Source organism: Cynocephalus volans, chromosome 14 (assembly GCF_027409185.1).
Source record: "Cynocephalus volans isolate mCynVol1 chromosome 14, mCynVol1.pri, whole genome shotgun sequence".
Lineage (NCBI taxonomy): Eukaryota > Metazoa > Chordata > Mammalia > Dermoptera > Cynocephalidae > Cynocephalus > Cynocephalus volans.
Window position 1 is genome coordinate 65,896,560 of NC_084473.1, and position 15,915 is coordinate 65,912,474.

Consider the following 15,915-nt stretch of genomic DNA (forward strand, 5'->3'; position numbering starts at 1 on the left):
TATACTTAGCTTCCACAAAACATGAATGACCCTACTAGGCCAAGAGAGGGGTTGCTGTTTGTTTCACTATTGTTCCAAAACAAACCATTCTAAAACATAATGACTTAAACCCTAATTTGCTATTTTTTCTCACATTTCTATGGGTTGACTGGGCTCAGCTGGATACTTCTCATTTGGGGTCTCTCATGAAGTTGCAGTCAGATGGTGGCTGGGGCTGGAGTCATTGGAAGGTTAATGGGGCTAGACATCCAAGAGGTCTTCTACACTTTCCTGTCTGTCCTTTAGTGTTCCTCCACATGGCCTCTCTCTACAGTAGAGTCACCTGGACTTCTTACACGAAGGCTCAGGGCACCAAAAAGAGGAAACAGAAATTGCCAGACCTCTTAGAGTCATGCTCAAAGCTAGCACAACATCACTTCTATCATATTCCATTATTCAGAGCTATCACAAGCCAACTCAGATTCAAGGGAGTAGAGGCATAAACTCCTCCTCACCATGGGGGAGTGTCACGTGCATACAGGAGGGAAGGAATTGATGGCATCCATCTTTGTAAGTTGCCTCCACCACAAACAGGAAGTAAGAATTCTATGGAACAGAAGATATTCTCTCTGTCCAGATGGCCTTAAGACAGCTCTCCTCCTTGCTACTCTTGGGTGGTCCAGTGACTGAATCTGGAAAGCAAAATTTGAGAAATATTATATAAAATATTGGAGGAAAACATTAATAAACCCACACCACTCTTAAATAGATCAAGCAGAAAAATAAATAAATAAAAGGTATTGAGGCTTTAACAAATCTAATCAAAAACGATGATTAATGGATAGTTATTTAACAGCTCCCTTGAAATAGAGAATTCACATTATTTTTTAAATTCATAAAAATTGACTATAACTTAGTCCACAAAGTAAACCTGAAAAAAAGGGAAAGTGTAATTTTTACAGTCCACATTTTCCCACCATACCACAAAAAGAAAAAGAAAAAGATGGAATTTAGCAATAAGAGATTAAACATTTGTTTTAAAAAAACATTTAGAAGTTTTAAAACACTCATAAATTACTGTTGGGTCCAAGAGGAAATCAAAACTGCAATTTACCGGGATTCTAAAAATTAATGACAACTGGAACACTACAATAAAAACTTGTGGGATTTGAAAAAATTATAGCCTTAAATTCTTTCATTATTAAACAAGAAAAGAATGAAAACAAATGAGGTAAGCATCAGTTAAAACTTAGAAAAGAATATGAGGTAAATCTGCACAAAGTAGAAACAAGGAGTCTGTAAATTAAGAACAAATTAATGAAAACAAAGCAAAATCCATAGAACTGAGAAATAAATCTTTAAAAATTTATTTGGATATACCAATATCATTGATGACTCTGAAAGATAAATTTTTTTAAAAGTCAGAACATGTAAAAATGTATAATATTAGGAATGACAAAAAGGTATCACCACAAATAAGGAGATTTTTTTTACCTGTAAGAATTTCCTGTATACAAAGTACAAATCTATGCAAATGCTTTAAAAGTCTTGATGAGATGAATTATTTTCTAAGAAAGGATAAATTATAGGAATGGACTCAAGAAGAGATACTGAATAGGTCAGTACCTGTGGCAAAAACTTTTAAAGGTATCAAAGAACTGCACTCTACAAAAACAGCATATTCAGAAAGTTTTGGAGAGAATTCTCTCATGCTTTCAATGGACTAGTAATTCTTATGCTATTTCAGAAATACAGAACTTATAAGAAGATGAAAATCTTCCTAATTTATTTTGTGTAGTTAACATAACTTTGATAACCAAATAGCACACAACAAAAGAAAAATGGCCAATCTAACCTTTGAAATTGAAAGCAAAAAGCCTAAATGAAAGATTGACAATTGATTCCAGAACCCCTCCAAAGTTTATTTAAGAAATGTGCATATAATTTTTATCAGAAAAAAATATATATAAAATGTATTACATCAGTAGGTCAAAATAGAGAAACAATACAATAATCTGGATTGATACCAAAAAGATATTTGATAAATTTAAAAATATTACTTTTTAAAACTATCAACTGACTGTGAATAGGAAATTATTCCTTAACATGAATAAAAATATCTGTCAATAGGTTATTTGATATTTTAACAAGTAAGGATATCTAAACTGCTCTGTGAACTACTAAACACATTTCCATTAAAGACTAAACTAAGGACACCTGACATCTCTTAACAATATTTTAGACATTTTAACCTATGTAATAAGACAAGAAAAGTAATGAGGTAAGCATTAACATTAGAAATGAAAAGACTAAATTATCTTAACAGAAAAAACTATAAGAGAATTCAGTAAAATATTCAGATACAAAATAAATACAAGGGTACTTCAAAAAGTTCATGAAAATATTCATATTATCTTTTAATTCTATTTTGCCATGAACTTTTTGAGGTATCCTTGTATTCTAAGACTGGAATACTAAAATAGAGAAAAATTAAACTTTACAATAGCAACAATAAAAGGAATCTAGGGATTAATAATTAAAAGTAGGCTAGACCTTATAAAGAAAACCATCAATCTTTCTTTGAATGTCCTATTTATGGATGAGAAAACATAACAGGATAAAAACTCATTTTCCCCAACTTAATTTATGAGTTGCGTTATTCTAAATAATCAAAGTAGAAGAATGAACAGGTGAATATAGTGCAGATAATCTTAAAAGGAAAAATTATAAAGGTATACTTATAGTACCAATATTAAAATACTTGTATATTGTGAAAGTATAATCATTGAAACTCTGCTGCTATAGATATAGACAAACACATCAGAGAAATGGAACAAAGATTCTAGAAATAAGTGAAAGACCTAATGAGAATTTGCTATATGATAAGGCTGGCATTAAATCAGTTGGAAAACAGACTCTTTGGATTGATATAATCAGCCACCCACATAAAAATATTTAACTTCTGTACATCAAAAAATACCATAAGCAAAATTAAAAGGCAAATTACAAACCAAAGAAAAAATGGCTCACATAACCAAGGTTTCACCACTATCTATAAAGAGCTCTTACAAATCAACAAAAAAAGATTAAAACCTCAGTAGAGAAGTGGGCAAGGTACATGAAACAGGCAAGTGGTTAAAGGTGAAATACAAAGAATTAATATAAATATACATAAATATACTTATTTTATCTCATAAGTAAAAAAACAATGATACAATTCCTTCTGACAGATTGGCAAAATTTTTAATTATGTCTGTAATTGAAAGTATAGGGAAATAGAAATTCTGATAAAATAGTATTGGGACTGCAAATGAGTAGTACTGTTTCAGAAGATAATCTGACAATATATTATCAAAAACTGTTGAAATGTATATAAACTTTGTCCAGCAATTCTACTTTAAACAATTTATTTAAGGGTTGTTTTATCACAGCACTGTTTATAATAGAAACAAATAATATAGACTCTTAATTTTTTTCATAATAAAGAACTTAATAACTGCATTTGGGTGCTTTGGTGTGATGGAAGATTATACAACTATTGAAAATGACAGGGAGAAATGATCACAATATACTATTTTTAAACTTTTATTGAGGATGACCCTATTTTTGTAAATATGTGTGCCAGTACCTATGTGTATGTACTTTGAAAAGATACACACAAAATGTTAATTCTGAGTGCTGTCATTTAAAATTCTTATCCATTCCTCTTTTTCTTCCTTTTTTTTTTGTGTATTTTCCAAAATTTTCATAAAGGAAAACATAGAACTTTATAATCAGATGAAAAAAGGGGGATTTTATTGTTAAGTAAGTCGTATCTCAGTAGTAATTCTTGACAAACCTTATGTTTACACGTGTCCCACTAAAGATATGCCATTTTTATTTCTATCCTTTTCTTCATTTTTCTAGTTTCCTCATATTTCCTTTGAGGTAATATTTCCTTTGTGCTTTCATCTTACCCTCAGTTTTGGCATCCAAAGAAGTTATTATGGAGAGCGTGCCAGTGCGTGTGTCAGCAAAATGAATCAAATAACTAGAGGAGTTGACCTTGGATCCTTTTCTATGAACAGCACATAAAAGGTGGACTATTACACGAGATTTATAAACACAGCAAGTTTGAGGTTGAGAAAAGGGAGTCAAGAAGGAGCCTAGCATCACCGCTCATGACACGCCCTTCTCTTTGCCCTCGGCTCCAGCCTTGGGGGATGGGAAGAAAGCCGGACAGGTGTCTGTGCCATTTTGTCTCTGTCATAGAATTGGGCCTTTGAAATGAATGCTGTCAAAAGAGAAGCCAGAGTGTGGTGGCTCCATTTCAAATGATGGACCAAAGCTGAAGTGTAAGGTTCAAAGAAAGAAAAGTAAGTGGGGTAGCAGAGAGAAATGCATGGGGAGCGGGGGCCAGTTTGTGATTAGGAGCTTGGATAGTATCCTATGGAAGATGAGGAGTTGTTCGGGGGTTTCAGCAGGAAAGATAACATTGTGTAAATTTTAATGCACACATTTAATATATATGGTATATGTACATTTTATATATACCTCTATATATACATGTGCATACATACATGTATATATGTGTATTACATACACATTTTTATTGGTATGTGTGTATGTGTACATAAATTTTATATGGAAATCAAAATATTAATGTAAAAGAGAAAGGCCAAAGGTAGGAAGACCAGTTACTTAGTGGCCCACGTTATAGACAGTGAGAGTTATATACAGCGAGTTATATACAGCGAGAGTGGGGAAGAGTGAATGGGTATGAAAGACCGTTAGGAAATAGAGTCAGAACTTTCTCTGCTTCTCCCTGGCTGTAGCAGAAGGCAGCAGTGCCCCCAGTTCCCATTCACATGCCCTCTATTCAAAGGATCATTCCAGACCGATTGCATGTCACCCCGTTGTCATGAGAATTTGACTGGCCTAGCTCAGGTTAGGTGTACATCTCTTGTCCGATGAACTATGACCAAGGTCAGGATCACAGATCACAAATATGGTTGCTGGGTTCCATCTCTTTGTGGGATCATTTGACTACTGCCTGTCTACACCTCTAGACTGTAATCTTCTTGAAGGCAGGGACCTCAGCACTTACTCAACACGGTCTGCAGCATCTTATGAGGTGTCCAGGACATAATCAACACTCAAAACACATTTGTCAAAAGGATGCGTGCACAAATGAATTGACAAACAAAGAGAATCATGGAAGGCACTCTTAAGTCATCCAGTCTAGCCCTCCATCCATTCATTGCTCATATGTCTAATTCATCAGTAGAGCACCAACTTCAGCAGGATTACATCAATTGCCTTCAGTACGCTAGCGAGCTTCTGTGGTCTAGCCTGAGAACCACCCCCCATTTACAAGAGTGATTTAAGTTAGGAATTACGCTCCTAATTCCAAACAACTGACTTCCAAACAAACTTTGGAAACCTAGTCCATTTGTAAGTTGAGAAATACCTAGAGCCCTCCAAACAAGACAATCAATGGGAGAACTGTGCCAGAGAGAAAACATATTTGTCAGAGGAAACTTGGCATATATGTTATAGGTTTTCCATCTGATTATTTTAATACTCTTCCTGTGAAATCCAATTTCCTTAGATGACCTCTCTTCATAGGAAACTATTTGGTTTAATCTGTGGGAGCCGTGGCATATTTTTAACCATCTCCGAAGGCCAGCTCTGTCTCCACTGAGCGTGCCTGATACCCAAACAGATGTTTCATAACACTCAGCACACATGAGCTCACCACTGGCAAGTCATCTGCACACGATCAGCCCACACCTCTTCTCACATCTCCCCTGCCACCCTTCAAAACCAAATTCAGGATTTGCAGAAAAGGTTGAGCAGAAGGGAGAGCCTCCCATTTTGAATTTTCAATTTATTAATATTTTTAAGAATCTAAACTGGAAAATACACAATACTAAGAGTTAGCCAAACTAAGAAGTATAAAAAGATGTGCAAACTGGCTGCCCCCAAAATTCAGATTAAAGTATCCAAGTAAAGAGTTCCAAAGCAACTCAAATTTTGATGGAATCATAAATTACTAGGGCTGAACTGCCCTTAGACATCTCTAACTCGTGCAAAATGTCATTGTGCAGATGACAAAGCTAAGGCCCATAGAGAGAAAGGAACTTGCCCCCCAGTTTCACAAGGAGAGAGTTCCTGGCAAAACCGGAGGTAGAACTCTGCCTCCTGGACGCAATCCACAAGGCAGACCACAGCCCCACATGCCAGTTTCCCGTCTCTACTCCTAGGATCGGCAGTGTCTGCAGTTCAAACCTGGGAAAAGGCCAGAACTTTGTCAACAAGATCTTTCATTCCGACCACACCCTAATCATTTCAGAGTGTGTCGCCACCAATTTGAACAAAGGGTTGTGTTGAGGGACGATTTCCTTTAATCTATTAAAAGTAACCCAAGAAATATTTCAAAGGTAACGTGTTCACATTTTGAGTGTAGAAACCAAGGAGTTCTTGCCACCCCTCCCCCAAAAGCCTAGATGCCCAAAGAGGCCATAAGGAGGTGACTAAGGAGCCCTAAACTGACAGCCGTGCAAACAGACCCTTGACCTTCTGAGAACCTCAACTTGTAGGGAAAATCTGAGCTTTCTCAGAAGTCCTGCTCCACCTCAGAGACCCTCAGGTATACAAGGAGTCTTCCAAAAGTTTGTGGAAAGATTTACATTATCTTTTCATTCTATTTTTCCACAAACTTTTTGAAGTACCCTCGTATGAGCAATACTTTTGGGATGCCAACATGAACTCGAACCTTGAGATCTTTATAGCAGCACTAGGTTCAAAAGGGGAAGACTCTGACACTGCCTCAGAAATGCTCACTAACCTGTTGAGGAGCAACGTTTACACTGGGAAACATTCAGAGACGAGTGCTGCGTGGCATTGAATAAATATGCATGGAGGGCTCAGGATGGTCCGGGCTGACATCTTGCAATAAAAGAGTAAGAAATTCACTGAAAGATGTAAGCAAGGACCAAATCGCGAAGTGCTGCATATGCCTTTGAAGGTGTTTGAATTCTATTTTAAAGGTGATGGGGAGCCCTTGAAGAATTCTGAACTAGAGAGTGAATTGATCAGACTTATGTTTTGGAAAAATCTCTTGATGGCTGTCAAGAGCTGATGGATTATGGCCAAGTACTACACCGTGTGATACCATTTACAAGTCCTTCAAGAAATTGTTTGCACGTCGGGTCTATATTCAGGATAATACAGTAAAAAGAGGATGAATTCCTAAGGCAAGCAGAACTAGGCTTTAATCCTACTCTACCACTTACTGGCTGCGTTTTCCTGGGCAAGTTAATTAAATAGGTCTAAGGCCTCAGTTTCCTTTCTGTACAATGAAGATAATGGTACTTAGCTCATAGGATTTTGATAATAAATGAAGAAGATGATGTGCCTGAACATTTCTAATAATCCTCCCAACACGATCAGACATAGCAAGGTCAAAATGACATTTTCAATCCTAAAAGAAAAGCTGGCTAGCATCCCGCTAAGTCACCACTTAGCAGGAGTTACCACTGCATTTTCTTCTTAGAATTTAATCAGAGTATTTTGTTGCTAAAGTGTAAAAATAATTGGCAAACTTTGTAAATGAGGAAGTCGAGGTAAACTGAGGTCAAAGCCAAATCTCGGACTGAATCAAACCACCCAAAAACAATACTGTAGAGAATTAAACTGGTTACAAAGACCAGTGTTATGAAAAAAGAGCTCCAATAGTCCTAGCAACCTTTTAAGCAAACACTGGTGCAGATTTGCTGGCATATATGACACTGAGAACATCTGGCCTTTCTATTATCCTCTCGCAAGCAAAAAAAATGATGTCTTGTAAACTGATCTTTAGGCCAATTATATGGTTTAAGTGTTATGGTGTTTGCGTTGGCATCTCTGGCTCCAGGTTTTAAGAACTTAATTTGTGGCCACACCCCTCTTATGAAGACCGTGCATCTTACTGTAAATTACCCCAGGGATTCATATTTGCTGAGTCTGCACCTTTTTCAGAAAGATAAATACATGTAACTGCATCATCAACCAACTCTGTGTGCTAGGCCCTGTGGGAGGTCCTGTCAGAGGTTAACAAGGGGGCAGGCTCTGGGGGCTGCTTTGGTCACACCAAAGCTGCATTTTTTTCTTATTTACCGATTCTATCCTAAAAGCCAGGTGTGGAGTATAGAAGCTCTAGTCTGCAGCTTACTCAACATGGAGTCAGAACACCTGATACTACCTCCTACTGGCCTTTCTACCATTAGAAAGGCCATTATTCACGAGGTCATTATTGTGTCTGAGCAACTGTTTATCTGTCTACAGAGAGACAGCATCGGACTCAACTTCATTTACCAAACATGATATGCATGGCACAGTTCAGAGTCCTTCACCATCACTGGTTAAGTGAATCCTCATAATGTCTGTAATTGGCAGGTGGTGTGATCACTCCTGCCCCACGTCACACTGTGGGTGTCCCCCAGTGGGGCAAGGCAGAGGCTGTGAGCTTGTCCCTTTCCCTCTAGCTGCTTAGGAGAGCACTGGGCTTTGGTGCTCAGCTCTAATATACTGGGGGTCTGTGATGAAACAAAGCCCAGTGCTCTGGCCCAGGTGACTGTGAGAGCACCCCTTGATGTTACTGACCATAGGAAGGGGACTCCTTGCCTCTCCCTCTACCCACCCTACCACCATCCGTCTGCTGCTCTGGCCAAGATGCAGCATCAGCAGCTAGAGGGGTGACCTAGGGAGTGCTTTCTCCACACCTCACTCCCACGCCCACCCCCGCCTTCATCCCATCTCCAGCCGACAAATGTGAGATCATCTTTTATTCTGTGGATCCTTCCAGACCTTTTTGAAAACATCTGGGAATCATAATATGGGTTATGAACAGAAGTATGGGTAGAAGGCGCTCCTGATTTTGTCTCTGGGCGAGACAGCCTCTGGTGAAAATAATGGAGTCACAATTGCCTGAAGTCAGTAAATAGGCTTCTGGATTAATTAGCCCCCTGTCTTCCCCAGCCCAGTGGCCAGCGCCACAGGAGATCTGAGCCAGATGAGGACTCGACCCCAGGCACCAGCAGCTTTTTCCCCAGGATCAGAATTTTCCTTCATCTTTAAAGGAAATGAATCTCCTGAGCCTCCTGGTCTGACTTAGCATGTCTAAGAACGAAGGTCAGAATAGGTAATACAGTAAATCCCAACTCTGAGTTGTCACTACAGGAACTTATCACAGATGGTAATCATTAGGGCCTTCACATCTTGAAGGAGAGAGCCTTATCCAGAATCATAAATAAACTGTAACCAAGGCTTACATTTATAAAGCTGTAAAAGAGGGCTGCTTGGACAACCGGGAACTTACAATACATACTGGGTTACGAAATCAACTAATGCCTGAAAGCTTGAACACGAGCTGGGAGTTCTGGTCAATGCGATGAGAAGATGGTCACTTATTGCTGCAGTTATTGGACTCCAAATCAGAACTGATAAGGTCAGATACTGGTTTAATCTCACAAAATGCAAGTGCAGGGAAACTGGGGCGCTGCCATCTGAATGTGGCATTGCTCTTGCTAAACCAATTACCGTCCAGCCAGGCTTGGCCCTTCCTCGCCAAGATTCTCTCTGGCTAATGCTGTCTTGTAAGTGAATTTTCAGTTCATTGCTAATGTTCCCCAAGCCCCTACTTTTCCTAAGTCGCTTCAAAAAACCCCATTTTGACAGAGTCTCCCTACCATGCAGAACACCCCATGAGGCTCTGGGCAGGGAGGCAAGGCGTTTGCAGGTGAAGTGGTGCAGGATGTGGGCTGCAGTGCTTGGCATAGATGGGAACTAGAGGAGAACTAAGGAAGCAAAGGGTAAGTGGAGGCTGGAGTCATCAGAGATAATGTGACTTGATTTATGGCTTGGAGCAGGAGCATGGTGTGCACAGGTGAGGGTAGGTTTGCTCAGCCCCATTGTGTCCAGCAAGCATGCAACATGTCCCAGCTGTGACTAGTCCCGAGCCAAATCTCAAATAACACACCATATTTCCCTCTTGTCTTAGAGCTAATCGGTGCTAAAGTTCCACAGCCTCACCCTCTCCATTGCCCTTCAGGCTCTTCCCCAAAAGGCCTGGAAAGGGAAAGTCTGGGTTCTCTGGACACGCCCCATTCCGACCGGACACCACAGCATGAGCGCCCACCCTGGAGTGTGAGGCCAAGAACAATCCCACAGCAGCCAGGCCCAGAGCAGCGCTGTGTCCCTAATCGGTTAAACCGAGCAGGAGAGGGAGAAAGGGAAGGGCAGCCTCAGAGCGGTGGGTCCCACTTCCCCTCAGGCTCTGTGGCAGGAAGGGTTCTGCAGGCACCCGGGACACACAATAGAGGGCGGTCAGGAGCCCACAAGGGCGGCCGCTACCCTGCCCATGCAAGGGTGGAGGTCTTACCGGAAAAAAGAAGGGGGTTCACACTCCAGGAGAGCCCCTGTGCTCCCCTCCCTTGCAGAGCTCGGTGTTGGATGTTGGCTTCTGAGTGCCTGCTGACACGACGGGTATCTCTTGGGGGCAGGGAGGGCAGGGCTGCTTAGGGCTGGCTTTGGACTCTGGACTTCCAGGAAGGTGCTGTTGGAGTACCAGGTGTCTGCTCTGTATTGTCACGTCAAGTCTCCAGGAAGGTTAGGAAAAAAGAAGAATTCACGGTAGATGCATTCTTGGCTATAAAATGTCTCCAGGTTGTGTTTCTTAAGAACCTAAGGGTGCCTGGACAGGTGAGGTGGCATCTAGAAGAAGAGGGACTCCCACAGCCAGAACAAGGGCGGGACAGATTGTTTATGACAGAGCTTTGGGGAAGGCAGGGGCATGCAGGGGGAAGCTGTAACTATTTGTGTCTTTTCTCATCGGTAGGGAGAGCTTCCTCCGTAATTCATTTCCCAGCCCCAGCGGCTGAGGTGGAAAGAGGGGCACAGGGGAGGCAAATGCATGGGGGCCTCTGAGGATCGCCCCAATTTCCACATCCGTGATGACTCAGATCACAGATTAATTCCACACCCTTGAATTACACCATCTTGTTGTAGCCTTTTGCCGCCTCCAGGAGTGTAACTGAAATGAATTGAAACAACTTACTTTGTTTCTAATATTTGGGGACCCCTCCAAAGAAGGCAATTGCAGTATAGCAGGAAGAATAGAGGTCCTGAAGTCTATTTGGGGTTAGAATGACTAACCCCACCTCTTCCTAGTTGTGTGACCTTGGGAAAGTGACTCCACTTTTCTGATCCTCGATTTCCCCACCTATGAAATGGAACACCTGATAATAATATTACCTGTCTGGCAAGGCTGTTGAGGAGATTAAATTCGAGACCTGTGTACCTGGCTGGAACTGCACGTCCAATTAAGGTCAGTTCCCTTCCCTTCCTCTCCCTTGAGAGAATTGTTAAATGAATGTTAACAAATAGTTTTGCGACACAGCCAGCCCAGGACAAGGAAACAGGGAGCTAATTTGTTGTCGGGTATGCCAGTGGAGCATTGTCACCAACAGCATGTCCACTTTCCGTGACACTCTTTGAAGCCACCCACCACACTCCCCACCCGCTCGGTTGCACAGCCATCATCACTCACATCTCCTCTGATTCTCTCCTAGGGGCGCTGTATCAACTTCACCAGAGTCAAGAACAACCAGCCAGCCAAGTACCCCCTCAACAACGCCTACCACACCACCTCGCCACCTCCTGCCCCCATCTACACCCCCCCACCCCCTGCCCCCCATTGCCCTCCCCCACCCCCCAGTGCCCCCACCCCTCCCATCCCATCTCCACCTTCCACCCTTCCCCCGCCACCTCAGGCCCCACCTCCCAACAGGGCGCCACCCCCCTCCCGACCTCCCCCCAGGCCTTCTGTCTAGAACCCAAAGTTTGCACTCTGGGCTGTCTCAGAAACTTCGGGGAGGAGGCTCCTCTGTGGTGTTAGAACAAGTCTTTCCAGTTAGAGGAGATGAGTGGGGATAAAGCCCACTGACGTTCACACCCTTTAAAAATTGGTTGGCAATGCCCGTACACCGACAATCGTGATCAGCGGAAAGAAACAGAAATTTTGAACTGCCTGAAAACAAATGATGAGACAACTACGGTCACACTTATAGCCAGCCACTCACCACCTCTAGGTTCCAGACACAGTGAAACTGCCAAGATGCTCTCATCAGGATTATATCTCATGGAGACCAGTAAGAAAATCATTTCTCTGAGTGTGAAATGCAGAGTTGGATAAGAAATGGCATTGCAGGGCTCCTAACTGCTGCCTTCCCTCCTCCACCTTACCTCCATCACTTGGCCTAGGAACCAAGGAATCCTCATCTCTGTGCACCACCCAGGAAGGTGAAACCTTTGTCTGCAACTTTGGAAAAGCTTGGGGTCCCCAGTGTGGCAAGAAACTCAACATCAGACAGGTATCCTAAAGGATGTTCTCCTGGGATTTGCAGATGAATAAAAACATAGGCTTTATTTTCCTTTCAAATTCTCCCGGTTTCCAGGTGAGGAAGGGAGCAGGTGTTTACTGATGGAAAAGGTACGTTGCCATGTTGGTGTGTAAGTGAAATCAGTTGTGTGCATTGACGGGAGTATTGATGGGAGCATCAGACAGTTTCTAACACCCACAGGCCATCAGCAGCTAGAGGTGGATGACTTTGGCCAGACATGGTCCCCTAAATCAACAGACAGTGATATCACCAAAGAACAACCTGTTAATGATTCATGTTGAAAATCAAGGTTTGGCTTCAGTTTAAATCACTTGAAATATGAAGAAGTGATTGAGACAAACATGAGTTGATCTTCCCAAAATAGCATGATTAGCACCTACCACACAATATCACTGATTTTTTTTATTTCTTTCCTAGTAAAGTTGCACACCAGAGACTTCTAGGCAGAGCTGAGAGACAATGGTCCTGATGTAACAAGGAAACTATCCCCAGGTTCTTTGATTAATCCCAAAAAAGACACGTACGTGTGGATGAAAATATATTTCTCCTTATCTCTTCAAATGATCAGCTGTTAATCAAGGGAAATACGCCAGATGTGCAACACAGAGATGCTCTGCCGGAAATTCCCACCATGTCTGGCACCCATCCCATCCCTCCACATCTTTTTGAATCTGTTGAACCAGTAAGCCCTGTAATCATCACCCAGGGGTGAAAGCAGAGGTCATTGTGGAGGGCCTTCTGCACCAGCCTGTTCAAAATTATCTCCCCCTCCGGTTTTCCACAGGTCCCAAATTCCTGTTCCAAACCCCTTAAATTCTTAAGTCTTCTCTGGAACAAAGCAGAATGTAAAATAAACAGAACACTTATTGCTTTGGGTTACAGCTCCAAAGATCCCTCCAGAACCCATCAAGCTGGCCTCAGTCCCTCACCTCACTTAGAACTGACCCACCACAGCCTGGGCGTCATTCCATAAACACCAACTCTTGTGCCCATGGCAGACAATGCTAATCAATCTCAGCACCATTTCCCATGAAGCCCAATGATTTCTCACAATTCTTCACAAATCACAACTCCAAAGAATTGGAGAGATGAACACTATTTGCCATCCCTTCCAAAGAAAGCAAAAACAGAAAGGGAGTGCAGGAGGGAATGGGGAAGCCCAGGAGCATAAAAGGAACAGGCAGGGGGAACAGGTTAGACGGAGTACCTTAGTGGGGAACCATGGTGCTGATTCTGCAGTGCCAGTGCCAAACCAACACGTCCAAGCGCACCTCAGATCCTCACCTCCCATGGCTGCCACTTCCAGAGGATCTCCCAGCCTTTTTATAGAACTAAAATCAGAGACAGTTTTCAGGACTAATGAAAGCAACCTCCCTCCCCTCCACCCAGCCCTGCTGCATTGTCTATTTTTAGAACACTAGGCTGCTTCTTTAGTATAGTCCTTCACGAAGCAGGGTCCAGAATGTCTCAGCCACCTGCAGTGACATTGCTGGGCCCCAGAAAACCATTCCGTAGGAGAATGGGTTCCCCAGGCTCACAGCATAGAGATGTTGAGCCCATGCAACTGTTTTGACTGCTGGCAGTACAAAACGGTCCATCCCACACCACTGCCGTGTGACTCACATGGCCACCGGAAAGTTCAGGCCAAGATGCTGACATTGCTGTGCAACAAGACGGCAGGCATCAGGTGAGAATGCAGCATTCAGGATCATCAGATGCCCTGTGCAGTTTCTGAGATGTTTTGGTGAAGTGTTTTGATAAAATAGGGAACTGCAAATATATGATGATTTTGAAAAGGGTTAGTAGGGTTTGTCCTTAAAACTGACTCAATGTGTCATCCCTAGTCATTTAGAATTACAGTTAAGAAGGAGAAACGTATGTACCCTGTAGGAACAAGGTAATGTTTTTATTGTAGGCTATGACAGGCAGGAAAATTCTTTAACTGGTTTACAAAATCTCTCATTACTTGTGTCATTCCCTGTAAAAGGCAAGAGACATATGATTGTGATCCAGAAACTGCACAAATTATTTTTTCACCCCCGTGTTATTGTCCTTATGAAGTGTTGGGTTTTTTTTTTTAAATAAAGCCAAATTTTCGTTGTATATATTCGTATTCCGTGTGTTAGATGGAAGCATTTCCTATCCAGTGTGAATAAAAAGAACAGTTGTAGTAAATTATTATAAAGCCAATGATATTTCATGGCAGGTTATTCTACCAAGCTGTGCTTGTTGGTTTTTCCCATGACTGTACTGCTTTTATAAATGTACAAATAGTTACTGAAATGACGAGACCCTTGTTTGCACAGCATTAATAGGAGCCTTGATAAGAACTGTGGTCCCCTCTGTTGACAGCCAGCTCCACAGTTTCTTGCCTGGACTTTGGTACACACTCCAGTGAGGTCTCTCTTTTACCAAGGTTAAGAATACAGCTGGTGGATAAATTAATTAATAGTCTTGGATATCTGGCTATGGGTAATCTTGCAAATATCATTAGAATAGGCAGAGATGATCTCAAAGTGTCACATACACTAAAGTCCAAACACTATACCAGATGGGGGGAAATCCATCAAAGATCAAGAAAAAATATAATAATTAAATGAGATGATGAGCAACAGCGTCAGCCCAATGCCAACTCAAAACAAAAAAAAATTAATGCTGTGTAAAATGGGTTGAATTAGTTTGCAAACTACATAAAAATATATGCAGTAAAAAGCCTGCTAATGAACACCAGGTGGGAATGGAGTGTACTAGTCAATTGCCTTTTCTAGTTATCTGAGCTCTACTATATTATCATACTTGGATAACCAATTTAAAAGAATTAGAATATGACTTTTTAAATACACTTAACATTAAACTCTCCTTCTAACTCTTCTTTCTGTGATAACTCAGAAAACAGTTATTGTTCTCCAGTGCCTCTGAGTCATTGTTATAAAAAAATCAGTTATCACTGTGCCATGCTATAGGAGACTGGGCTAAACCTGTACAATGACAAACCCTGGAAGTTGCTTTTAAAAAAATAATAATAATAAATTCCTAAAATCAACTCTTTTACTGGTTATGTGTCTGTTTGTTATGAAAATAAAGTGTAGAGTGTTTAAGTGCTTAACATCCTGATCATAATAAAATGGCTGTCATTCTGCACATTAAATTGCATTTCTCAAATTATTTCATGCCCTCCACTGAACTCTTTACTCTCTGAATTACTGTCATTTCTTCTTGAGCAATCCAGCATTCAAAATATTCTTTATTTCTAGTAACAATTTTCAAATTAAATAAGTAACCCATGTTTAATGAAAAAAATAAAAAGTGAAGACAGAGAAACACACAGAAAAAATGTACTGTATCAGTTAGGATTCTGTTTGGCTGCCAGAGCAGAAAGGTGACTATGACTGATTTTACTGGCAGAGCAAAGAGTCCAGAGGTTTGCAGCTGCCCAGAAAACCAGACAGTGTGACAGATAGTGCTGCAGTAAATACCCTTCTATCTATGAACATCTCAAAATATTGTTATCGTT

General features: G+C 41.2%; 1 protein-coding gene across 2 annotated transcripts in view; it reads left to right on the plus strand.

Moving 5' to 3' along the window:
• ANTXR1 (ANTXR cell adhesion molecule 1) overlaps positions 1 to 15,401 on the plus strand; it is a 215,566-nt gene extending 200,165 nt beyond the window's left edge. The window contains exons 18-19 of one of the 2 annotated variants that reach the window (XR_010021671.1): positions 11,571 to 12,149; positions 12,262 to 15,401. Coding sequence is in view for 1 of the 2 variants with exons in the window: in XM_063078500.1 (XP_062934570.1) it covers positions 11,571 to 11,831 (261 nt within the window). In the remaining variant the exon portion in view is untranslated. Of the gene's footprint in view, positions 1 to 11,570 lie in introns of both variants that reach the window. The other variant, XM_063078500.1, reaches the window with a different exon arrangement.
• The last annotated feature ends 514 nt before the right edge of the window (positions 15,402 to 15,915 follow it).